The 24,491-nt window shown below is 41.0% G+C and overlaps 1 protein-coding gene across 4 annotated transcripts in view; it reads left to right on the plus strand.

Annotated features, from left to right (window-relative positions):
- SLC35D2 (solute carrier family 35 member D2) overlaps window positions 1-24,491 on the plus strand; it is a 51,280-nt gene that overhangs the window by 9,351 nt on the left and 17,438 nt on the right. For 2 of the 4 annotated variants that reach the window (XR_002336107.1, XM_021063996.1), the window contains exons 2-6: window positions 3,238-3,271; window positions 6,547-6,633; window positions 13,133-13,200; window positions 18,337-18,408; window positions 19,620-19,688. Coding sequence is in view for 3 of the 4 variants with exons in the window: in XM_021063996.1 (XP_020919655.1) it covers window positions 3,238-3,271; window positions 6,547-6,633; window positions 13,133-13,200; window positions 18,337-18,408; window positions 19,620-19,688 (330 nt within the window). In the remaining variant the exon portion in view is untranslated. The remainder of the gene's footprint in view (window positions 1-3,237; window positions 3,272-6,546; window positions 6,634-13,132; window positions 13,201-18,336; window positions 18,409-19,619; window positions 19,689-24,491) is intronic. The other 2 variants (XM_021063997.1, NM_001244362.1) reach the window with 2 other exon arrangements.

The raw sequence follows: 24,491 nt of genomic DNA on the forward strand, positions 1-24,491 counted from the left end.
AGTGACTAGATATAGTTCCCTGTGCTATAGAGCAAGATTTCTTGCTAAGGTGTTCTGTAGCTGGAAGCAATCACAAAGGGTGCCTTTGCTCCCTGTGTTGCATTCTCTGAGTCTAGGCCAAGGTCCCTGTCTTCCTTCTGAAGCCTCTTATTGCTGTTTTACTATTTATGTTGTGGTCTTATTATTTTGCTTGATGTTGTGGGTTGTATCCCACCCCCACCCCCAGCCCGAGGGAGGGAGACTCACACATGCAGGGGAAGTATTTTGGGGAGCGCTGCTCTGGGAATCCACTCCTCTAGGATGGGGAGTGAGGGAGGCAGGAAGAAGCGCAGGGAGAAGCTGGGCTGCGCTGCGGTCACAACAAAGCCTGAGCCCAAGGCATGGAGCAGAAAGGGCTCTAGAGTTGTCCTGAATTGGGATGAGGGGCCCTGGCCTTCAGACCCCTGCATAGATCAGTGCTTGGAACGCAGGCTGCTCTCAGGGAAGGGGGATGCTATTGCCAAGGCAGCTTCCTTCCGCTGAGGATGCTCCTGAGCAACTGGGGATGTGAGTGCTTCCAGAAGGGGGTGTCTGGGTGGCACATCCAACATCCACTGGAGTTCATTTTATTCTCATGGTGGTACTGTCCAAACATTCATTTGGTTTTCTCTGAAAAGCTAAGTTGGTTTTCTAAATTTTTTATTTCTTAGGGCCATATTTGCGGCATATGGAAGTTCCCAGGCTAGGGGTCGCATTGGAGTGCAGCTATACCACAGCCATGGCATTGCCAGATCGGAGCAGCATCTGCGACCTACACCGCAGCTTTCGGCAACACCGAATCTTTAACCCACTGACTGAGGCCAGGGATCGAACCTGTGTCCTCATGGATGCTAGTTGGGTTCTTCACCCACTGAGCCACAGCTGGAGCTCTGGGTTGGTGGTTTTTTGTTTGTTTGTTTGTTTTGTTTTTTGTCTTTTTAGGGCCGTATCCTCGGCATATGGAAGTTCCCAGGCTAGGGATCAGAGCTGTAGCCACCAGCCTACGCCACAGACACTGCAACGCCAGATCTGAGCTGCATCTGCAACCTTCACCACAGCTCACGGCAAAGCCGGATCGTCTAACCCACTGAGCAAAGCCAAGGATTGAACCTGCGTCCTCTTGTATATTAGTCTGCTTGTTACCACTGAGCCATGATGGGAACTCCCGTGTTGGTATTTTATTCTCTTCTTACCCTATGTGAAATGGGTATGTTTCCCTCTGACACACAGATAGAGAGTGGAAATGGTGTTGTTGCTGGTGGTGGTTTTTTGGTGATATTCCTCTTTTCTTAGTAAGCCCAAGTGAATGGCCGGGAACCAGTGAAGGGTTGGACAATGAGTGAGCCTGGTGGAAGGATGAGCAGCCTTGTTAAGTGTGGTATGAGATAGGAGTTAAGATTCTGTCCTGGGAGTTCCCGTCCTGGCTCAGTGGTTAACGAATCTGACGAGCATCCATGAGGATGTAGGTTCGATCCCTGGCCTCGCTCAGTGGGTTAAGGATCTGGTGTTGCTGTGAGCTGTGGTGTAGGTTGCAGATGTGACTCGGATCTGGCATTGCTGTGGCTGTGGTGTAGGCCGGTGGCTGTAGGTCTGATTGGACTCCTAGCCTGGGAACCTCCATATGCTGCAGGTGCGGCCATAAAAAAAAGCAAAAAAAAAAAAAAAAGATTCTGTCCTGTTACCCAATGCCATTTGTTGAAAGACCATCTTTTCCTTAATGTTACATCATCATTGTCATGAATCAAGTGTCTATATGTGTGTATCTGTCCCTATCTCTCCTCTGGTCCGTTGTGAAAATACCACACTCTCTCATTTATTGTAACTTTAGCAAGAATCCTAGTATCCAGTAGAATCATTCCTTCAACGTTGTTTTTCTTCCAGATAACCTTAGATAATATTTGCTTTTTGCCTCTCCATCCAGGTTTAGGATCAGCTTGTCAGTTTCCACGAAATACCTGTTGGTATTTTTACAGAGATTAATTTGATGTGATAGATCAGTTTGTGGATAATGATTCACTACAATATTGGTTCTCATTCATGAACTTTATTTAGGACTTCCTTAATTTTATTTATTTATTTTTATTTATTTTTTTTCTTAATTTTAAAATATTGATATATAGTTTCCTTCCCTCCCTTCCTTCCTTCCATCCATCCTCTCTTTCTCTCTCTCTTTCTTCTTTTTCTTTTTTGCTTTTTAGGGCTGCACCTGTGGCATATGGAAGTTCCCAGGCTAGGGGTCCAATTGGCGCTGCAACTGCCAGCCTCTCCACCACAGCCACAGCAATGCAGGATCTAGCCCCTCTGTGACCTACACCACAGCTCACAGCAACACTGGATCCTTAACCCACTGAGCCAGGCCAGGGAATGAACCCGAGTCCTCATGGATTCTAGTCAGGTTCATTACTGCTGAGCCACAATGGGAACTCCATATATATAGTTTTCTATGTAGAGGTATTTCTTGAAATCTTTTATTAGCTTTGTACCTGGGTTTATTATTTAAAAAGAAACAACAGTGTAATAAGTCTCCATGTAGCCATCATCCAGATTTATCAACTTTCTTATGTTTGTATTGCTCCTCCTCTCAATCCCAGCATCTTCCCCCGGGGTTATTTTGAAGCAAATCAAAAATATATCACCTAAGCATTTCAATATGTATTTCTAAAAGACAAGGACTTCTGTTTTGTTTTGTTTTTTTTTTTAAAAAAACTGCTCCAGTATCATTTCACACCTAAAAAAGTAAAAATAATTCCTTATTAGCATAAAATATCTAGTCGGTGTTATTCGGTGTTTTGGGGGTGCTATTATAAATAATGTCTTTAAACTCTTTCGTGTTCTTTGTGTCTTGCTTATATATAGACATAGAAATTATTTTTCCATATGTTCCCCTTGTATATAATAACATTGCTAATGTTATTTATTAATCCTAGTAATTTATTTCCAGATTACTTTTGGTTTTCTACATATCCAGTTGTGTTGTTTGTTAATATAGTGACAGTCTGCCTCACGGGGCAATAGAACTTTGCCAGTGTTAGCAATGATCAGTTTGAAAAATGGAAAAGAAATGCACAAATGAAAAGTGAACAAATTTTATGTTTTCAGTAAGACTGAAAAAAAAAGTCTAAAGAGGGCTTTTTAATCCCTCGTGGCATTATGTGTTACATAATATCTTCAGATTTTTATCAGTTGCTAAAATTATTTGTTATTCTATATTCTTTGTAGTTTCCCATCGCCAATTGTTCTTGGAATTGGACAGGTAAGTGAAAAAAAAATTAACTTCTTTTTTGTTTTGTTGTGTTTTGTTTTTGTTTTTGGGGGGGCTGCACCTGCAGCATATGGAGGTTCCCAGGCTAGGGGTCCAATTGGAGCTGTAGCTGCCAGCCTACATCACAGCCACAGCAATGCCAGATCCAAGCCAAGTCTGCAACCTACACCGCAGCTCACAGCAACACCGGATCGTTAACTCACTGAGCAAGGCCAGGGATCTAACTTTCGTCCTCCTGGATGATAGTCAGATTCATTTCTGCTGAGTCACGATGGGAACTCCTACAATTTAATTACTCTAAAGCAAGAGAGCAGCAGACTGAAAGCCCTCAAGATCAGCTGGGTAACAAATGTGTGTGCACAGTTTAAACCTCTGTGCCTGAGAGGAAAGGGGTTGGAGAGATGAGGCGATGTCCTCTAGGAATCAAGGAAATCTAATTTTTACATTAAATCTCTCAATTTGTACGTGGTAGCAACACATTCATATTTTCATGAAACTCTCTACGTCTCCCCCCCAAAAAAAAAACATATTTACGGTTTCCTTTTTAAAGTTTGTGATGTTTGTTCTCAAGTGTAATGATAAACATAGGTAAACTTTCAGGGGGTTCCCGTTATGGTGCAGAGGAAACGAATCCGACTAGGAACCATGAGGTTGCGGGTTCGATCCCTGGCCTAGCTCAGTAGGTTAAGGATCCAGCGTTGCCGTGAGCTATGGTATGGGTTGCAGATGAGGCTCTGTCCTGGCATTGCTGTGGCTGTGGTGTAGGCAGGCAGCTGCAGCTCTGATTGGACCCCTAGCCTGGGAACCTCCATATGCCATGAGTGCAGCCCTAGAAAAGACAAAAAAACAAAAAAACAAAAAAACCCAAAAAAACAAAAACAAACAAACACCAAACAAAAAAAAAAACGAGAAAAACTTTCAGACCAACCCTATTTGGCTGTTACTGAAATTTTCCATTCATATAAATTTGTGACTTGTTGACTTTTTTGAACTTATGTTGGTGATTTCTAGTAGACAAGTGATAACAGGCACCATAGATTTTTTTGTTTTTCCTTTAGTTTATAAGGAGAAAAACTTAAAATTATGAAAATTATTTGTTAACTAAATTTTAAACTGTGAGTCTGGAATTTATATGGTTAAACATTGTTCTGGTTAAATGTTTTGCTAACAAGTTACTCTTCGTACATCATTTTAGGGAGAAAAAATAATGAGGAAACGATATATTTCCTTAAGGTCAGCAAATATATATCATTATGGATCAGTGTGAAAATATGTAGACAAAAGTACTTTAAAAGATCCGAAAATATGTGGTAATGTGCCCTTTGTAATGCACAAGACAAATAAACTCACTGGCTTGTACTCAAGGTAAAAGCCTTTCTGATTTGTAATTTGTGGGGGAAGAAGCCAGAAGACCTAATTTTAAAAGCCTGAGAGTTTCCATTGTGGCTCAATGAGTTAATGACTTGACGTTGTCTCTGTGGAGATGCAGGTTTGATCCCTGGCCTCACTCGGTGGGTTAAAGATCCAGCATTGCTGCAAGCTGCAGCTGTAGGTCCCATACGCAGCTGGGATCCTCTGTTGCTAGGGCTGTGGCTCTGATTGGACCCCTAGCCTGGGAATTTCCATATGCTACAGGTGCAGCTATAAAAAAGGAAAAAAAAGTCTGATTTACAAAATATTTTAAATAAATATAACATATTTAAATAAATATTTTGGAGTTCCCGTCGTGGCTCAGTGGTTAACGAATGGGACTAGTATCCATGAGGATGGGGGTTTGCTCCCTGGCCTCGCTCAGTGGGTTAAGGATCCTGTGTTGCTGTGAGCTCTGGTGTAGGTCGCAGATGCAGCTCAGCTCATGCGTTGCTGTGGCTGTGATGTAGGCCAGTAGCTACAGCTCCAATTCGACCCCTAGCCTGGGAACCTCCATATGCCGCAGGTGCGGCCCTAAAAAGACAAAAGACAATAAATAAACAAACAAATAAATATTTTAAATAAACAGAAATGTTGGTTCATTTCTGTAGGTATTATAAAGTAAGTCATATATAAAGACTTCAATTCTAATTCAGGGTGGGCTTGAGTTATATGAATCTATCATATGTATTAAATTTGTACACTCAGGCTCAAGGCTTAGGATGATAGTCCTGTTGAAGGAGTCTTTAAATTTTTGCATCCTAATGTGGAGAAAGTGAGTAAATTCTAAAATTTGTGTAGGAAGATCATATTCAAATTTTTTATTAATGCTATGGAATATTTCTGATATACATCATACATGGTGTACTCCAGATTAATATCTTTTAAATAAGACATTTTTGCAATACTGGCTAGATTGGAGAGAAAAAGAAACACCTTTAAAATTCTTTTCTCTTAATTTATCTTTTTTTTTGTTGTTTATTTCTTTTTGTTTTTTGTTTTTTTGTCTTTTTGCTTTTTCTGGGGCCAAACCCAGGGCATATGGAGGTTCCCAGGCTAGGGGTCAAATCAGAGCTGTAGCCGCTAGCCTACACCACAGCCACAGCAACGCATGAGCTGAGCTGCATCTGTGACCTACACCACAGCTCATGGCAACACCGGATCCTTAACCCCACTGAGCGAGGCTAGGGATCGAATCTGCAACCTCATAGTTCCTAGTCGGATTCGTTAACCAATGAGCCATGATGGGAACTCCTTAATTTGTCTTCTGTATTATAGAAATATTTGACTTTACAAAATATGTTTATGTGTGAAGTTTGCCATAACCCACACACTTATGTTATGGGGAAGGTGACCATATGCTTAGTACCTGGGAAGAATGGTCCAGGATCAACAAGTGGCCTCACTGACTGTGGTCACTCTGGCCAGTTTTGGGGACACTGTTCCTTTTTCCCTCTGTTGTCATTCCTTGAGTCCCTTGAGATAACATGTGTATGTGTGAGTCTACTTGACTTTTTGCCTATAGTTCTGATGTAATCCGTACAGTGGCAAGAAAAATAATTTTAATATTTCAAGGAATAATAATTTTTTGGAACCTTAGAAAATAGATTTTTCAGATATACTTGTCTTTTTTGGCTGTGCCTTCCACACATGGAAGTTCCTGGACCAGGGATTGAACCCGTGCCACAGCAGTGACCCAGGCACTGTAGTGACACTGGATCCTTAACTCACTGTACCACAAGGGAACTCCAGATATACTTCTTTTTGATGAATCTCTTTTCTTTTGATGATGTGTTTGTACCCCAAGCAGTCTTTCCAGGTATTTTGCTAACATTTTCCTCTCCCTTTTTCTTTAGATGGCAGTTACCATAATGATACTGTATGTGTCCAAGCTAAATAAAATAATTCACTTCCCTGATTTTGACAAGAAAATTCCTATAAAGGTATGTGATGAAAAGTACATATGGCTATGATGGAATATGGAAAAATACTGTAGAAATTACAAGTTAATCTTAGAGCACAGGTCCATTTCTATCCCTACTGTGCTTCCTGCTGGCACTGGGTAGAAACAACTTCATAAAGATTTTATATCATTCAGTTGTCCATTCATATAACATAATAATAGTAAAAGTGCATGCTTGATAGTGGACATTAAATAAATACTATGTGTCTTCTGAAACGGTAAAGCCTTCTAACAGGAATTGGTGAGCTCATTTGGTCAAGGGCCAGATGGTAAATACTTAGGCTTTGTGGTCGCAACCATCTCTGTTGCAAATATTCAGCTCTGCCACTGCACCAAGAAATTAGATGATACAACAGCTATAGATATAAATGTAGATGTAAATGAATTGGTATAGTTGTGTTCTAATAAAACTTTATTTACATAAATGAAAGATGGGCTAGATTTATCTCTTGGGCTCTCCCAGTTTGCTGATCCCTGCTTTAAGTTTTTGTTTTTAGCTTGGATTGATAAAAGCTGTAAGTGGAATGAAGAATAAATACAATTTGATATATGTAGTTTCTTTCTTTCTTTCTTTTTTTTTTTTCCATGATGGAACTAGAAACACAGACCTCCCATTCTTTCCTGGGATTGTGAAGTGGAACTAACTTTTATTGAACAGCTGCTGGGTGCCAGGCATGAGGCCAGGCATTTAGTTCCTAGAGCAATCCTATATGACAGGTGGATTAAATGGACCATGGTGACATTTTTGGATTTAGGGAGGTTAAATCAAACTGCAGTTCCTTGAGGGTGAGGACCTCACCTGGCGTGTTCCCTGGTATGTCTTTAAGGCCTGGAAAAAATGCTGGCATCCAGCTCTGGGTTATTCATCAGGCTAATTAATCACATGCTTAAGCACCCATAATCAGGGACATCCACAAAAAGAGAAAAACAAAATATCGAATTATAGGAAAGATATTAACCCAATCATCATAAGAATGCTTACACTTAGTTTATTGATATATTATGATTATTATACACTTTATTTATTTTTTAATTTTTTTGTCTTTTTGCCTTTTCTAGGGCTGCTCCTGCGGCATATGGAGGTTCCTAGGCTAGGGGTCCAATCGGAGCTGTAGCCACCGGCCTACACCAGAGCCACAGCAACGCCAGATCCGAGCCGCGTCTGTGACCTGACCTACACCACAGCGCACGGCAACACCGATCCTTAACCCACTGAGCAAGGCCAGGGATCGAACCCGAAACCTCATGGTTCCTAGTCAGATTCATTAACCACTGAGCCATGATGGGAACTCCCACACTTTAAACACTTTTAAAGTGTGAGAGTTCCCTGGTGGCCTAGTGGTTTAAGACCCTGTATTGTCACTGCTGTGGCTCAGGTAACTGCTGTGTCACGGCTTTGATCCCTGGCCCAGGAATTTCTGCATGCTGTGGGTGCAGCCAAAAAAAATTGTGAAATATGATCTAGACAACGGGAAAAAGGTGTCATACACGAATGTATAGTTGAACAAATAATTATGCTTGTAATTATTATGTAGGTCATGAGGTAGGAATCACGAAATCTTCCTTACCCACTATTTTGACTCCTGTAGTAATAATTTTCTTGCTTTCTTTGTAAGTTTTCTAAATTCGTATATATCCCTGAATTATGTAGTTTAGTTTTGCCTATTTTTGGAGATTATGTAAAGGGAATTAAACTCTCTCTATTTTTTTGTATCTTGTTTCTTTCACTTAATATTATGATGGTAGGATTCATCCATATTGTTGGGTGTAGCTGTATTTTTTTTTATTTTCATTGTGTAAATACATTACAATTTATTTATCTGTTTTACTGTTTACAGTAAATGGGGGTTGTTTCTAGTTTGGGTGCTAGAAAAATAAAAAGTGCTGTTTGGAACATCCTGATAGATGGATCTCGGTGCACGTGTATTTGACAGCCAAGGCTCCCAGAACAAAATGCCATAGACTAGGTGGCTTAACAGAAATTTATTTTCTCACATTTCTGGAGGTACATCTTTTTTTTTTTGTTTGTTGGTTTTTTAGGGCCGTACCCGCAGCATATGGAAGTTCCCAGGCTCAGGGTCGAATTGGAGCTGGAGCTGCCGGCCTATACCACAGCCATGGACAGCAACGCCAGATCCGAGCTGCATCTGCAACCTATACCACAGCTCATGGCAACAATGGATCCTTAATCCACTGAGTGAGGCCAGGCATTGAACCCACCTGCTCATGGATACTAGTCAGATTCGTTTCTGCTGCGCCACAACAGGAATTCCCTCCCTTTTTAAAAAAATATTGCGTATATCTTTTAAAAGCAGATTATTTAAAAAGTTAGAGGTATGTATTTTAATCTTTCTTGTATATATTGTCTTTGTTATCTGCAAATTAATGGAATATTAATTATAATTTAATTTTGGTTTCTTTAAAATTTTTCTGTATTCACCATCGCGTCCTCTTTAATAAAAATGACAGTTTTGTTTTATTCTTTCCAATGTTCTAACTTTTATTTCTTTTACTTGCCTTACTTTATAGCATAGCACCGCCAGTGTAATGTTGATAGAAATGGTAATACTGGGCATTTCTGTCTGACCTCAATGGGAAAGCTTTTTTTTTTTAAATTTTTTTGCTTTTTAGGGCTGCACCCGAGGCATATGGATGTTCCCAGGCCAGGGGTCAAATCGGAGCTACAGCTGCTGGCCTACACCACAGCCATGCCAACAGAGGATCTAAGCTGGATCCTTAACCCACTGAGCGAGGCCAGGGATCGAACCCACAACCTCATGGTTCCTAGTCGGATTTGTTTCCGCTGCTCCACGATGGGAACATCATTAAGTATGTTGTTTGCTGTAGGTTTTTTTTTTTTTTAGATATCTTTTATCTGTGTTTTAGTTACCTTTTGCTGTATAACTCAATGACTCATATAATAATTATTGCATGACTGTGGTTGAGGAATTCGGGGAGATCTCAACTGGGCAGTTCTGGCTTAGGGCGTCCATGTAGCTGTAGACAGACAATGGCAGATCTCACACTTTCCATTTTCCTCCTGAAAGAAGTAACTTTTTTTTTTTTTTCTCTTTTTAGGGCTGACCCAAGGCATATGGAGTTTCCCAGGGTAGGGGTCCAATTGGAGCTGCAGCTGCCAGCCTATGCCACAGCCACAGCAACGCCAGATCCAAGCTGCGTCTGTGACCTACACCACAGCTCACAGCAGCACCAGATCCTTAACCCACTGAGCGAGGCTAGGGATCGAACTTGCGTCCTCATGGATACTAGTCAGGTTTGTTAACTGCTGAGCCACAATGGGAACTCCTGAATGAAGTAACTTTTTTAGAATTAACTTTACTGATGATCTGCTTAAACTCTTAATTTTTGTTTATCTGCAAAGGAGAACAAAAAAACTTTGGCGGAACTTCAAAGATGGCTGCTGTCTTCTGGCTTCAGCTGTTTCTATCTGGGTTTCTGTTCTCCCTTTAGTTTTGACCTAGGAATTCCTCACTGTCTTCATAGTCCTTTCAGGCTTTTATGAAGGTTTTAAATTATTTTATCTAGCATTTTAAATGGTTTGCAGCAAGGGGAATTAGCAGAAATAATTTAGCCTGTGGTTACCAGAAACTAGAAGTCGGTATTGGCTTCATTTTGAATATATATGGAAACAGGGGCAACTGATTCTTTTCAATATCTAACAGCCTCTAAAGCTGTAATATTACCAGCTGTGTCATTGTTGAGTTAGTTATATGCTGTTAACCAGAAATGTTGTCCACTGGCACATGTACCCGCATGTTCATTGCAGCACTATTCACAATAGCCAAGACATGGAAACAACCCAAATGTCCATCTACAGATGATTGGATTAGGAAAAAGTGGTATATATACACAGTGGAGTACTACTCAGCCATGAAAAAGAACAAAATAATGCCATTAGCAGCAACATGGATGGAACTAGAGACTCTCATACTGAGTGAAGTAAGTCAGAAAGAGAAAGACAAATACCATATGATATCACTTGTATCTGGAATCTAATATATGACACAAATGAAACTTTCCACAGAAAAGAAAATCATGGACTTGGAGAATAGACTTGTGGTTGCCAAGCGGGGGCGGGGGGGGGGATGGACTGGGAGCTTGGGGTTAATAGATGCAGACTCTTGCCTTTGGAATGGATTAGCAATGAGATCCTGCTGGGTAGCACTGGGAACTCTGTCTAGTCACTTATGATGGAGCATGATAATGTGAGAAAAAAGAATGTATAACTCGGTAACCATGCTGTACAGTAGAAAAAAAATAATGTATTGGGGAAATAAAAAAAAAAGAATGTTGTCCACTGGGGGAAAAAAATTGCACAACCTAAAATTTGAGAAATGTGTTTTATTTCCTGGACAAAACGGAGGACTTAAGCCCAGGTTACAACCTTTCAGATAGCTCTGAGACTACTCTGAAGAGGTTAGGGAGGAGCCAAGATGTAGCAGTTTTTGCAACAAACCAAGTAGTCAGAACTTCGAAAGACTACTGTTCATTAAAGAAAACCAGATACTTCCAGTTAATGGATTTAGCAATTTTCTATATGTGGGAAGATGCAAGAGTCTGGCCTCATTGAAATCATTTCTTTAATATGCACCTTAGTCGTCTAGGAACAGTATCCTGTTCCTGTGCTGAGTCCCCTCAGGGTGCACCATTGCAAGTGGCTGTGGTGGCAGAGGGCTTGGCATCAGGCAGCCCGTTTGCCTCCACAATGAGTCCCCTCGGGACTCATTGTGGGAGGGGCACTGTAGTGGCTTGACAGCTGCAACATCCTTTGTTTACTGACTGGCAGCATTTTTCACTCACAATGTTGATGAATAAAGGAGAAGGTCCCAAATCTATTATCTTGCTTATGTTTCTTGAGCATATTTCCTAATAAAATTCTGGAACTTTTTTTTATAGATGACCCATAGTATTTAAAAATCTTTCAAAGGCTATCTTATCAGAGTTGCATGCTTAATTTTTTTTTTTTTTTTTTTTTAGTGGAAAAAGAAATGTCAGACTCACCTTAATGGCTATGGAATATTATGTCAGTTAAAAAGTTGTGGAGTTCCCGTCATGGCTCAGCAGAAATGAATCTGATTAGCATCCATGAGGATGCAGGTTTGATCCCTGGCCTCGATCAGTGGGTTAAGGATCCGGCGTTGTTGTGAGCTGTTGTGCAGGTTGCAGACATGGCTTGGATCTGGCACTGCTGTAGCTGTGGTGTAGGCCAGCAGCTATAGCTCCGATTCAACCCCTAGCTTGGGAACCTCCATATGCTGTGGCCCTAAAAAGACCAAAAAAAAAAAAAAGTTCTCAAAAGTTACCGTTGACCTCATGAATATATATATATATATATATACACACACACATTTAAATACATATATTTACTTTTGGAAGACTAGGTCTTATATTTTGTCTCTTTCTTCATTCTGTTCTGAACACTATTTCTCTTAACAACCAGAAAATAATTCAGGAGCTCAGAGTCCGGTAAACATAATTCAAGTATAGGGTACCTTGTTTTTTTTTAATTATTCAATGAATTTTATTACATTTATATGTGTACAACAGTCATTATAACTGAATTTTATAGCATGTCCTTGTTTGATCTTGGTAGATATTTAATTAATCTAGGCCTTTAAGACAAATAAAGTAACTACAAAGTAATGCGACCAGTATACACAACTTTTTGCATCACCAACAGCGTGACATTTCAATGAGAGATACAAATCTTTGCCTTTGTCCAGAAAAGTGCATGTAATCATAACAGAAGTTTGCACACCTTTTCAACGGCCTTCTGAACCTTATGCACAACTGTAAACACCCATCCTCAACTCACCAACCTAGCCAGGGGGTCTCCACTCCAGAGAGGTGTCTTTTCAGAGCTTTCTTTTAGGGAAATTGTCTACTAATGTGGGCAAGATCAAGATATCCATTTCTGGAGTTTCCATCGTGGTGCAGTGGAAACGAATCTCACTAGCATCCAGGAGGACGAAGGTTTGATCCCTGGCCTCGCTCAGTGGGTTAACGATCCGGTGTTGCTGTGAGCTGTGGTGTAGGTTGCAGACTCGGCTTGGATCTGGCATTGCTGTGGAGGTGGTGTAGGCCGGCGGCTGTAGCTCCAATTGGACCCCTAGCCTGGGAACCTCCATATGCTGCAGGTGCAGCCCTAAAAAGACATAAAAAAAAAAAAATTTCCATTTCTAGCCAGCACTGCCCCCCCTCTGCCCCACCCCCTCTGACTCCCAGTACAAAGATTACGATTAGATTAGATTATTGCTGCCCACCTAACTGCTTTGGTCCCGTAGAGGAACCGTGTTGGGTTCTGGATTTTGGATTTTGGAGAACTCACAGTCCTTGCAAGGAAAGGAACTCAGAACCATTTGCTTACCCATGGGGAATGAATGTCGCTGTTTTTATCTATAAAAGGAAAATATTATTGGAGTTCTAACCAAATATTCCTTTTTTTTTTTTAATTGAAGCTGTTTCCTCTGCCTCTTCTCTACATCGGAAACCACATAAGCGGATTATGGAGCACAAGTAAATTAAGGTAGAGTGCAAGATGATGGTTAATTGAAGGTTCTTCACTCATTAGTGTCACAAGGGCCAAGTTTTATTTTTTTTAAGATATTGCTTGGGCTACACATAGAGGACAATAATATTTCATAATTAAAAAAATAAGGTGGAGTTTTGAATTTAACCCGATAATGCTAAAGTCATGTTAAAAAACTGATATTTTTTTTCTTTATGTCCAAGTCTGAAGATAGAATGTAAGATCTGTAGAAATCAAGATAGAGAAGGTGTGATTTATGCAGGAAGATTTATTTATATGAATATGGTTCTGCCTAACTTTTGGTTTCATCGCAGTTTTATAAAAGCAGGACTATTCTATCAGATTTGGCAGAGGTCAGGTTAGGTACAGGGAAATATGAATGATAGATATTATTTTCAAATGTGTGCTATATGCTTCTGATATTTGCCTTTGCATTTATTTTATGGTCCTTTGATTACTTGTGTTGAAAGACACTATAAAAATGAAAATGAGAAGTTCCTGTCATGGTGGTAGAAACGAATCTGACTAGGACCGTGAGGTTTCAGGTTTGATCCCTGGCCTCTCTCCGTAGGTTAAGGATCCAGTGTTGCTCTGAGCTGTGGTGTAGGTCGCAGACGTGGCTCGGATCCTGCGCTGCTGTGGCTGTGGTGTAAGCCGACAGCTACAGCTCCGATTCCACCCCAGCCTGGGAACCTCCATATGCCGAGAGTGCAGCCCTAAAAAAAGAAAAAAAAAAAGAAAAGAAAAATGAAATGGAAGTGTACAAAGACTAAGCCATCCTATAAACCAGAAAATGTGGTGTGAAATATGTAGCCTAACGAACACACATGAGGCTCACCAACCTTATGACAGAGACATGAATAATGAGAAAATTTTGTGCAAGGGGTGGCAGAAGTGGAAGAAAAGCTGTTTGTATGGGGAGAGTGGAAAAGAGGCGGGTAGGAAGTAGACCAGAGGGAGAAAGGACATATAAAACGGAGAAAGGTGAATTAGGCCTGTTGCCTTTCCCTCTTGTTGAAAAGGACGGATTGTGGTTAATTGCAAAAAACAAAATATGCAATACTGTTTCTAGTGACACATTTTAGTTGTTTTGTTGTTTCCTTCTGGGATTGCACCAACCAGTTTTCCCCAGTTATCTCACATTTGTATTAAAGCTTCCTGGGGTAGGTGTTGCCACGTTTCCTCTTGGCAGCGGTTCACCTGCAGCGGTGGAGATGGCTTCTGTTAACCCTGAGAGCTGCCCAGCTCTTGCATTGGGGGGTCTCTGCTTCGCAGAGAAGGACTCCTTTTTTAGTGATCTTAGAACCATCTTTATGACAAGTGTCCTTCCATACTTCCTTCCCTAGCAGAAGAGGCAAGACAGGGGCTTCTTGGGTACCCTGGGGGCTTTCAGCAAGTGAGACTGAGGAGGAAGGAAGGAAGGAAGGAAGGAAGGGAGATTGCTTATATGTGGTGTCCTCTAGTGTGCTCCTCTATCGCTCATATTTTCCAGAAACTGGCAATTAGTTTTCGAGGCTTGATCTGATTCAGATTCCATTTTTTCAGGCCAGATTAGTTTATTGGTTCTTTTACTGCATCACCTCATGGAGGACACACTGTTTTCTGGCACTTTTTTCTTTTTTCTCTTTTCTTTATTTCTTTCTTCTTTCTTTTTTTTTTTTTTTTTTTTGCCATTTCTTGGGCTGCTCCCGTGGCATATGGAGGTTCCCAGGCTAGGGGTCAAATTGGAGCTGTAGCCGCCTACCTATGCCAGAGCCACAGCAACTCGGGATCCGAGTCGCGTCTGCAACCTACACCACAGCTCATGGCAATGCTGGATCGTTAACTCACTGAGCAAGGCCAGGAATGGAACCTGCAACCTCATGGTTCCTAGTTGGATTCGTTAACCACTGCGCCACGACTGGAACTTCATCTTTTTTCTTTATTTTTATTGAAGTGTAGTTCATCTACAGTGTTATATTAATTTCAGGCATATGGCAATGTGATTACAATATATCTATTAATTACATATATAATATAATATATAATAATGTATATAATAAATATCTATAATATACAATATCATATATAGTTATATTGGTTATATATAATATAATATATAATATTATGTATATATAAAACCTGTAATGGAATTCTGAATTTTCAGATTCTTTTCCATTACAAGATATTGACTGTAGTTCCCTGTGCTATACAGTACATCATTGTTGTTTATCTATTTTATATACACTAGTGTGTGTATGTGAATCCCAAACTCCTAATTTACCCCACCTCCCCACCCCAACCTGCTATCCCTTTTGCTAACCATAGGTTTGTTATCTATGTCTAAGTCTAATTCTGTTTTGTAAATAAGGTCATTTGTATCATTTTTTAAGATTCCATATACAAATGTTGGAGTTCCCGTCGTGGGAGTTCCCGTCGTGGCTCAGTGGTTAACGAATCTGACTAGGAACCATGAGGTTGCAGGTTCCATCCCTGGCCTTGCTCAGTGGGTTAAGGACCCAGCATTGCCCTGAGCTGTGGTGTAGGTTGCAGACGCGGCTCGGATCCCGCGTTGCTGTGGCTCTAGTGTAGGCCGGTGGCTACAGCTTTGATTTGACCCCTAGCCTGGGAACCTCCATATACTGCGGGAGCAGCCCAAGAAATGGTAAAAAGACAAAAAAAAAAAAAAAGATTCCATATACAAGTGTTATCATATGATATCAGTCTTTCTCTGGCTGACTACTTCACTTACTATGATATTCTCTAGGGCCGTCCATGTTGCTATAAATGGCATTTCGTTCTTTTTTATGGCTGAGTAGTATATACCACACCTTCTTAATCTGTTCAAATCTGTTGATGGACATTTTGGTTGCTTCCATGTCTTGGCGATTGTAGATAGTGCTGCTGTGAACATTGGGGTGCATGTATCTTTTCAAGGCATGGTTTTCTCCAGATACATGCTGAAGAGTGGGATTGCTGGATCATGTGGTAACCCTATTTTTACTTTTTAAAGGAACCTTCACACTGTTTGTCACAATGGCTGTACCACTTTACATTCCTACCAACAATATGGGAGGGTTCTCTACACCATCTCCAGCATTTGCTATTTGCAGACTTTTTTTTTCTGCACCCATGGCATGTGAAAATTCCAAGGCCAGGGATCAAATCTGCGCCATAGCAGCAACCTGAGTTGAGTCACAGCAGTGACAACTGGATCCTTAACCCACTGAGCTACCAGGGAACTCCCTATAGACATTTATTTTATTTTACTTATTTTATTTTTTTATATTTCTCTTTTTTTGATCTTTTATTTATTTGTTTATTTATATCCTATAGACTTTTTAGTGATGGCTATTCTGACTGGTGTGAGGTGATTTGATTTGAGGTTTTGACTTGCAGAACTATGATTAGCAATAGTGAGCCTCTTTTCATGTGCCTTTTGGCCATCTCTTTGTCTTTGGAGAACTGTCTACTTATGCCCTTTGCCCATTTTGTTTTTTCTGTTTTTGGCTGCACCTGTTTTAGGGCCACACCCAAGGCATATGGAGGTTCCCAGGCTAGGGGTCTATTCAGAGATGTTGCTGTAGGCCCACGCCAGAGCCACAGCAACGCCAGGGCCACAAGCAACACCAGATCCGAGCTGAGTCTGCAACCTACACCACAGCTCAGGGCAACGCTGGATCCTTAACCCACTAAATAAGGCCAGGGATCAAACCCACAGCCTCATGGTTCCTAGTTGGATTTGTTTCCACTGTGCCAGGGTGGGAACTCCTAAAAGAATAGTCTTTCTTCATTGAATTGTATTTGCTCCTTTGTCAAAGATCAGTTACTATATTTGTGTGGGTTTATTTCTGGGCTCTGTATTCTGTTTCATTGATCTATTTGTTTCATTTACTTGATGTTTTAATACATTATATAAATAATTTTTTGATGTTCAAGTTGTATCATTTCAGGTCAGTGGGAGCCTCTTTGAGCTGGCTCCCATGTTCTAGGGCCCCAGTAGTCTTTGATTACTTCCTTGTTTTCTGGCCCATGAAATCCCAGGCTTATCTTGAACTTTTCCTGCCATTTCTCTGAGGATCCCCTGGTTATATTTAGTGTGAGATTGAGGCCACAATCTGGGTGTTTGGATATATTTCAAAGGACGGACTAACACAGTATCCGGATGAATAACATGTCGGGTATGAGAGAAAGAAAAAGATGATTTTTAGTCTGGTGAAAGAACAGAATTGCTATTGACTGGGTCTATGCCTAGTAGTAGGATTGCTGGCCATTCTGTATTTAACTTTTTGAGGAACTGCCAAACTGTTTTCCAAGAGTGCTAAAGTTTGGTATTACAGAGTTAGCTAGCATATAATGTTCCCTCAAGTGGATTTATCATAATTTTTTTTTTTTTTGTCTTTTTGCTATTTCTTGGGCTGCTCCTGCGGCATATGGAGGTTCCCAGGCTAGGGGTTGAATCGGAGGTGTAGTCACTGGCCTACGCCAGAGCCACAGCAACGCAGGATCCGAGCCGCATCTGCAACCTACACCACAGCTCACGACAACGCCGGATCGTTAACCCACTGAGCAAGGGCAGGGATCGAAACCGCAACCTCATGGTTCCTAGTCGGATTTGTTAACCACTGCGCCACGACGGGAACTCCATCATAATTTTTTTAATCATTACCTTGTTGTCTGATATTTAGATTGGTGCTGATGTTTTCCCCAAAGATACTACTGCCATGAACATGTTTTTGCACATGGTTTTTTTCCTTTCCTTTGGCTTATTACCCTGGGATAAATTTCCCAACAAGAAGTAATTAAGTCCAAGGGTAGGACCCTTTAAAGACTGTCCATCCATAGTCCCAGCTTGATTGGTCAAAGCTACATTGGTTCACATAGTGTATAATCTTTAGCACCATCTTTGTGGTTTCAGCCACCGTCTTTGTTGCAGTTGGATAATAGGATGTTTTAATTGCTAGTACGTAGAAGTGCATGAGCTTATTAAATCTCTACTTTTTATTATTTCATATGACTTGTTAGTGACATATGTGAGAAGTCGGGTTGATTCCTTATGTTTAATTTGGACAATGAATGGGCTTACTTAAAACGTAAAACATTTAAAAAATGCTTGGTGTCTGATGTTACTATACCTGAATCTTTTCCTGACAGCTTACCGATGTTCACCGTACTCAGGAAATTTACCATTCCACTTACTTTACTCCTGGAAACCATCATACTTGGGTGATTTTTTTGTTTGTTTGTTTTTCTTCTTCTCCTCTGGTGTCCTCTTCCCTCACCCCCTCATTATTTTTACTTAGAAAATCCTCAACATCTAGTCCTCTTGCCAGATAGCTGATTTGAAGTGCTGGTAGCAATAACTTAAGGACAAATGATTTACTCATTTAAAAGAAGTGTCCTATCATAAATCCCTAAGAATATAATGAGTAGTTTTTGATGATAATTTTCCATTAGACAAAATAGTATATCATGTGGTAGAAAAGTTATAAAAAACCACCCCACAATAGATGTGAATCTTTTTCCTGAGCCAGATGGATTTGACACTGATTATGGAATACAGGAGGAAGCGTTGTCCTCATAGGTAGAATAGGATAGGAGTGCAGAAAATCAGGGATATTTGTTCGGATGCAATGATTATGAGGTAACATCATAATAAATTAATTTTTATAATGTCTCATACAGGATAAATTAATTTTTATAAAAATGTTTCATAGAGATACTCAGTCTGACGTCCAAAAAGGTGATTCTTGATTTTGATGCGAGGATTATTTAACAAGGAAATTTGGATGATGGCCCAATGTTTTAAGTTGTGCTATTGAATTTTATCTTAATCTTTGGTTGCTTGATACCAACCAGCTAGACCTACGGCCATAGCTCTTATGCATTTTGTCCCAGCGTCTCTCTAGTGAGAACAGAGAAATATGTTTATTATTATATTAAAACAACTACTAAAGATGTAAAGAAAATTTGTTCTGATCTACTAATCTACCTGCAGATACTTTTAGCGCTCTCTTTATGTAAAGCATTTGTCCATTAGATTTTAGCTTTAAAACGGTTAACAGGAGTTCCCATTGTGGTGCAGCGGAAACGAATTTGAAGAGGAAGCATGAGGTTGTGGGTTCAATCCCTGGTCCGGCTCAGTGGGTTAAGAATTCAGCGTTGACATGAGCTGTGGTGTAGATTGCAGACGAGGCTCGAATCCTGCGTTGCTGTGGCTCTGGTGTAGGCTGGTGGCTACAGCTCCGATTGGACTCCTAGCCTGGGAACCTCCACATGTCGCAGGTGCCGTCCTAAAAAGATAAAAAACAACCCCCCCAAAAAAAACTGTTAACAATGTCTATTTTCAGTTTATTTTTAAAATATAATCTATATTTTTCCTCCCTTCCCTTCTTCCTTTCCTATCTATCTGCCCACTATTTATTTGTTTATTACAGGAAACAGTATTCCTTGAACATCATTGTCAGTGTCTTTGCCATCATTCTTGGTGCTGTCATAGCAGCTGGGTAAGACTTTAGACTATTTCTGCTCAATAACTCCTTTGTGTCTTTGACAATAGGCCCAGCCCGGTCCTCATTTTTTTCATTTTCCATCTGGCTGCAGTTGAATGGAGCAGCCAAGAGACAAATCTGTTGATGTTAGTGGGATCTCTATGTGTTCCTGTGAAAGTTAAACTGGGTTCCAAGGTGGCCAGAACATTTCTGAGAAATAGAGAGAGCATTGCAAGATATTAATACTGCTCTTCTTCATAAAAGGAATGAGCCGTGTACTTGTATTACTGAATGTTTGTCTTCAAGATAAAAAACTTACAAGGAATTTGCAAAGTTCTTGGGCATTTGACTAAGAAGAATAACAGATTTGTAATGCCCTTGCATGTTGATTTGTTTCATCATCCTCTGTGAGGCCTTAGTGGTCAATATTTCCAAGGGTGGAATACTCTCATTAAATGTATTTTTGAGACTTGAGCCAATGCCATTGCACGACTAATGTCTTATTCATTAATATGCCTGACCAGGAATAAGGACTCCAGGTTTGCATTTGAAAGCAGGTACTCAGAGTTCTTTGTTTTTGTTTTTAATAGACCCTAACCCGCAGCATAAGGAGGTTCGCAGGGTAGGGGTCTGATTGGAGCTGTAGCCACTCACCTGCCACAGCCACAGCAATGTGGGATCCATGCTGCGTCTGCGACCCACACCACAGCTCATGGCAACGCCAGATCCTCAACCCACTGGGCGAGGCCAGGGATCAAACCAGCATCCTCATGGATGCTAGTCGGGTTCGTTAACTGCTGAGCCATGATGGGAACTCCCAGGGTTCTTTTATAGCATTGTGGTTAAAGCATGTGTGCAGTTCCATTCCTTGGGTTTGAAAGTTAGCTCTGACAGCTATTTCTTAGCCTCTTTTTGCCTCGGTTTCCTCATCTATAAAGTATAAGCGATACAGCTGGCCCTCTGTATCTGAGGCTTCTGCACCTGTAGATTCAATGAACTGTGGATCAAGAATATTTTTGAAAAATCCCAGACAATTCCCCAAAGCAAAACTTGGATTTGCCATGTGCTGGCAACTATTTATATAGCATTTACATTGTATTAGGTATTATAAGTAATCTAGAGATGATTTAAAGCATATGGGAGGAGATGCATAGGTTATATGCAAATACAACACATCATTTTATATAAGGCAATTGAGCATCTGCAGATCTGCGTGTCTGCTTGTAGAGGGTGTGGGGTGTGGGGTAGGCTGGCAGCTGTAACTTTGATTCGACCCCTAGCCTGGGAACTTCCACATGCCGCAGCATGGCCCTAAAAAGCAAAATAAAATGAAATGAAATAAAATAAAATCGAGTAGTAAAAAAATATATATAGTATGCTAGATGGTGACAGTAGTAATAACAGTGATGTTTATTATTATTATAAATGTGTTTAGTCCTTTGCCTAGACCAGGGTTTATTATTTGTGTTTTCATCCGGAATGGCCACTTCTCCAGTTCTAGCTGTGGCTGAGCTCAGCCACCTTGAAAGCTGGCCTCTTTGGTTTCAGCGCTGTCTTTCACGCCTGGTGTGGTGCTTGCTGGTGCGAACACTAAGCTGCCACACTTAGAGCCTGTTTTGGTCATGAAGACTTCTGTTCAAACAAAATCATATGCGTAAAGTAGCTTTTAAAAAAGGGAGGTGCTCTGTTGAAAGTGCCTTGGTTTCTTCGAGCTCGATTTGAAAACCCACTGACTTAGAGCCAGTTGAAGACGTTCACACAAAGTGGTTTCTAAAAATGTAAGTCTTTGATGAGGAATAGACTGCAGATGCTGTTATGTATGGAGGCTCATTTCCAGGAGCCGTTAGTAGGTGTTGAGCTCATATTTAATGTATGTGATATCCTCATGAGCTGAAAGGGTGCATGGTGTCTCCCCAAACATCTAACTTTTACCCAAGAGCCAGCTTGGACTAGTAATTCTTGGCTTCCCCCTTCCTTAGCACCCACAGAATAGAGCGCATGCCTGTGGGTGACCAGCACAGTTCTTAGCTGCGGGCCAGCTGTGACCCCACCCTTCCCTGCTTGGACTCAGATTAACTCATCAAAAGCAAGTAACTGTAGAACAGACTCAGTCAGATGGGCCAGTTTAGGCTGCTGTAACAAGGAGCCCCCACATCTTGATGATTTAACATCCTAAATATTTTCTGCGCACTCTCCATCTACCACTCACCATCCGTTGATGCTGTGGGAGTGCGCTGCTCACGGTAGCTGCTCAGGGACCCAGGCTGATGGAAACCCTGCTTCAGAGGGGGTTCCCAGGGTCATCTGGAGGGAAGAGGGCATGTGGGGAGCGGTATGCTGTCTCTTTGAGCTTTTCCCTGGAAAGTGACCTGTGTTTTGTCTTCTTACATTTAATTTGCCGAAGCAAGTCACGTGGTCAGCAGAAGTTGAAACAGAATGCCTGTGAGCCGCCCTAAATGACGATCACAGGGGTTAACCCTGAATCGGTTCCCATTTATCACATAAGTAAATTCTTTTTTGAACTTCCGTGCTTTCACTACTGGCCTAAATGATGTTGGGAACCCCTGGCCCCCTCAGGTGGGAGACCTGAGATCTCCGAGAATTCCCCCTTAGGCTTTCCGAGGAAGTGAGCACCTCCTCCTTTGCATTCTTCTGGAATTGTCGCTTTTCAACTCATTCAGCTCTTTGCCGTCTTAGGGGTGGCAGATTCTTCTTCAACTTGAGTGTAGGTAGGGAAGATTTGGAAGACTCTTATTTTGAGAGGTTCTATTTTTGTGATTGAGCTGGAGAACTCTGATTTATGATGATCTAAAGTTAATGTATATTCTCACAAATATATTTGTAGGAAATAATGCCGGTGGAAGCCTAAAGCAAAATCGGATTTAATTTGCATTCAGATTTTGATGCAATCTTTGCCTCTGCATTTCCTTCTTCTTGGCTAGAAATACTCTTAATTTGATATTGAAGGGGATGAGGACATACCACTCCAAAATATGCCACATTGGCATAAACATTATGGAAGTTTATGGAGTGGAAGGCAATTGAGAATCAACAGATGCGGGAGGAGTTCTCTGCCCTCCCCTTTTCTGCCTAAAAACAGACATAAATTTCCCTTCGAGGAGGTGTCCATGGGTTCCAGACCAGGAATAGGACGGGGGTTCTTATCACTGGAGAGAGATACATCCTCAAGATGAGTCTGTGAAAAGAAACTTTACTAAAGTAAACATCATCTTCCATTAGTTTCCCATATATATGTGAGTGTGTGTGTTTCCCATATATAGATACACACACACACACACACATATACATACATAGTATGTATGTATGGCTTTTTTTTTTTTTTTTTTTTTTGGATTTTAGGGCTGCACCCAAGAAATATGGAACTTCTTGGCTAGGGGGTTGAATCGGAGCTGCAGTTGCCAGCCTATACCACAGCCACAGCAAAGGAGGATCCTAGCCACATCTTCGACCTACACCGCAGCTCATGGCAATGCTGGATCCTTAACCCACTGATAGAGGCCAGGGATCGAACCTGTGACCTCATGGATACTAGTCGGGTTCATTACCACTGAGCTACAAGGGGAACTCCAAGTTTCCCCTATATATTTCTTAGTCCCTTTCCACAATTCACTTGTTCCTTGAAGCCCAGACCCTTTCCTTTGTTAAAATAGATATTATATAAGCCACAATAGATGCAGACTATTGCCTTTGGAATGGATTGGCAATGAGATCCTGCTGTGTAGCACTGAGAACTATGTCTAGTCACTTATGACAGAGCATGATAATGGGAGAAAAAAGAATGTATACATGTGTACATAACTGGGTCACCGTGCTGTACAGTAGAAAAAAAATTGTGTTGGGGAAATAACAGTTAAAAAAAAAAAAAAAAGAAAATGCTGAAAAAAAAAAGAAAAAAAATGTATACATGTATGTGTAACTAGGTTGCCATGCTGTACAGTAGAAAAAATAAATAATGTATTGGGGAAATTTAAGAAAAAAGATATTATATAAGCCACAGAGTCTCAACCACTTCTTTGAGTTTCATTGCTTTTCTGTGAACTCCTGTGAGTGTAAAATACTTAATTCAATTTGTCTTTTTTTTTTTTTTTCTGCTGTTAGTCTGTGGTCAGTAACATTCGCAGGCTCCCAGACACTGACCCAAAAGAGGGCAAGGGACACCTTCTTGACAATATATACTTATGAATTATGACATCTGGGCTTAACTGTTGTTCTCTCTCCTCCCTTTGCCTTGTCCCACCCCCAGACATTTTTATTCTAGTGTTATTTATTTAAAATGGAAATTGAAGAGAGGATGCTTCAAAGAACGGGAAGAAAGGGCGCTTAGAGGAGTAGCAGAGAAGGAATGGATTCCGGCCTTGCCTTTTTGATGGACAGGATGGTGGGGGTGCTAGTGGATAATGTGACTGTTTGGGGACCAGATGGAGGTGTCAGTTCCTCATTGGACCCCTTTTGCCCTGTCACTGCCCAGCTGTCCCCACAGGGTTGTACTCTGGGGATGGCCCTGTTTCCTACCATAAGAAAAGCCCACAGGGTGAGTCGAATAAATCACTCCCCTTAGAAAAGCAGAGCTCACCAATGATCATGGCAATTTATCAGTTAGCAAAAGAAAGGGCTTCTCAGTTAAAGCGAGGTGGTTAATGGTCCTCTGGTTTTAAGTCCCTTGTGATTAAGTGGAAGCCTCCCGATGGCCTGGTTTTGTTTTTAATCTGGGGGCAGACAGAAGAATTAACCGTGCACCAGCACACGGGGGAAAAGATGCCAGAGAAAAGGTAGTTACTAGCATCGCAAATGAATTTG

This window comes from Sus scrofa, chromosome 10 (genome assembly GCF_000003025.6).
Source record: "Sus scrofa isolate TJ Tabasco breed Duroc chromosome 10, Sscrofa11.1, whole genome shotgun sequence".
Taxonomy (NCBI): Eukaryota; Metazoa; Chordata; class Mammalia; order Artiodactyla; family Suidae; genus Sus; species Sus scrofa.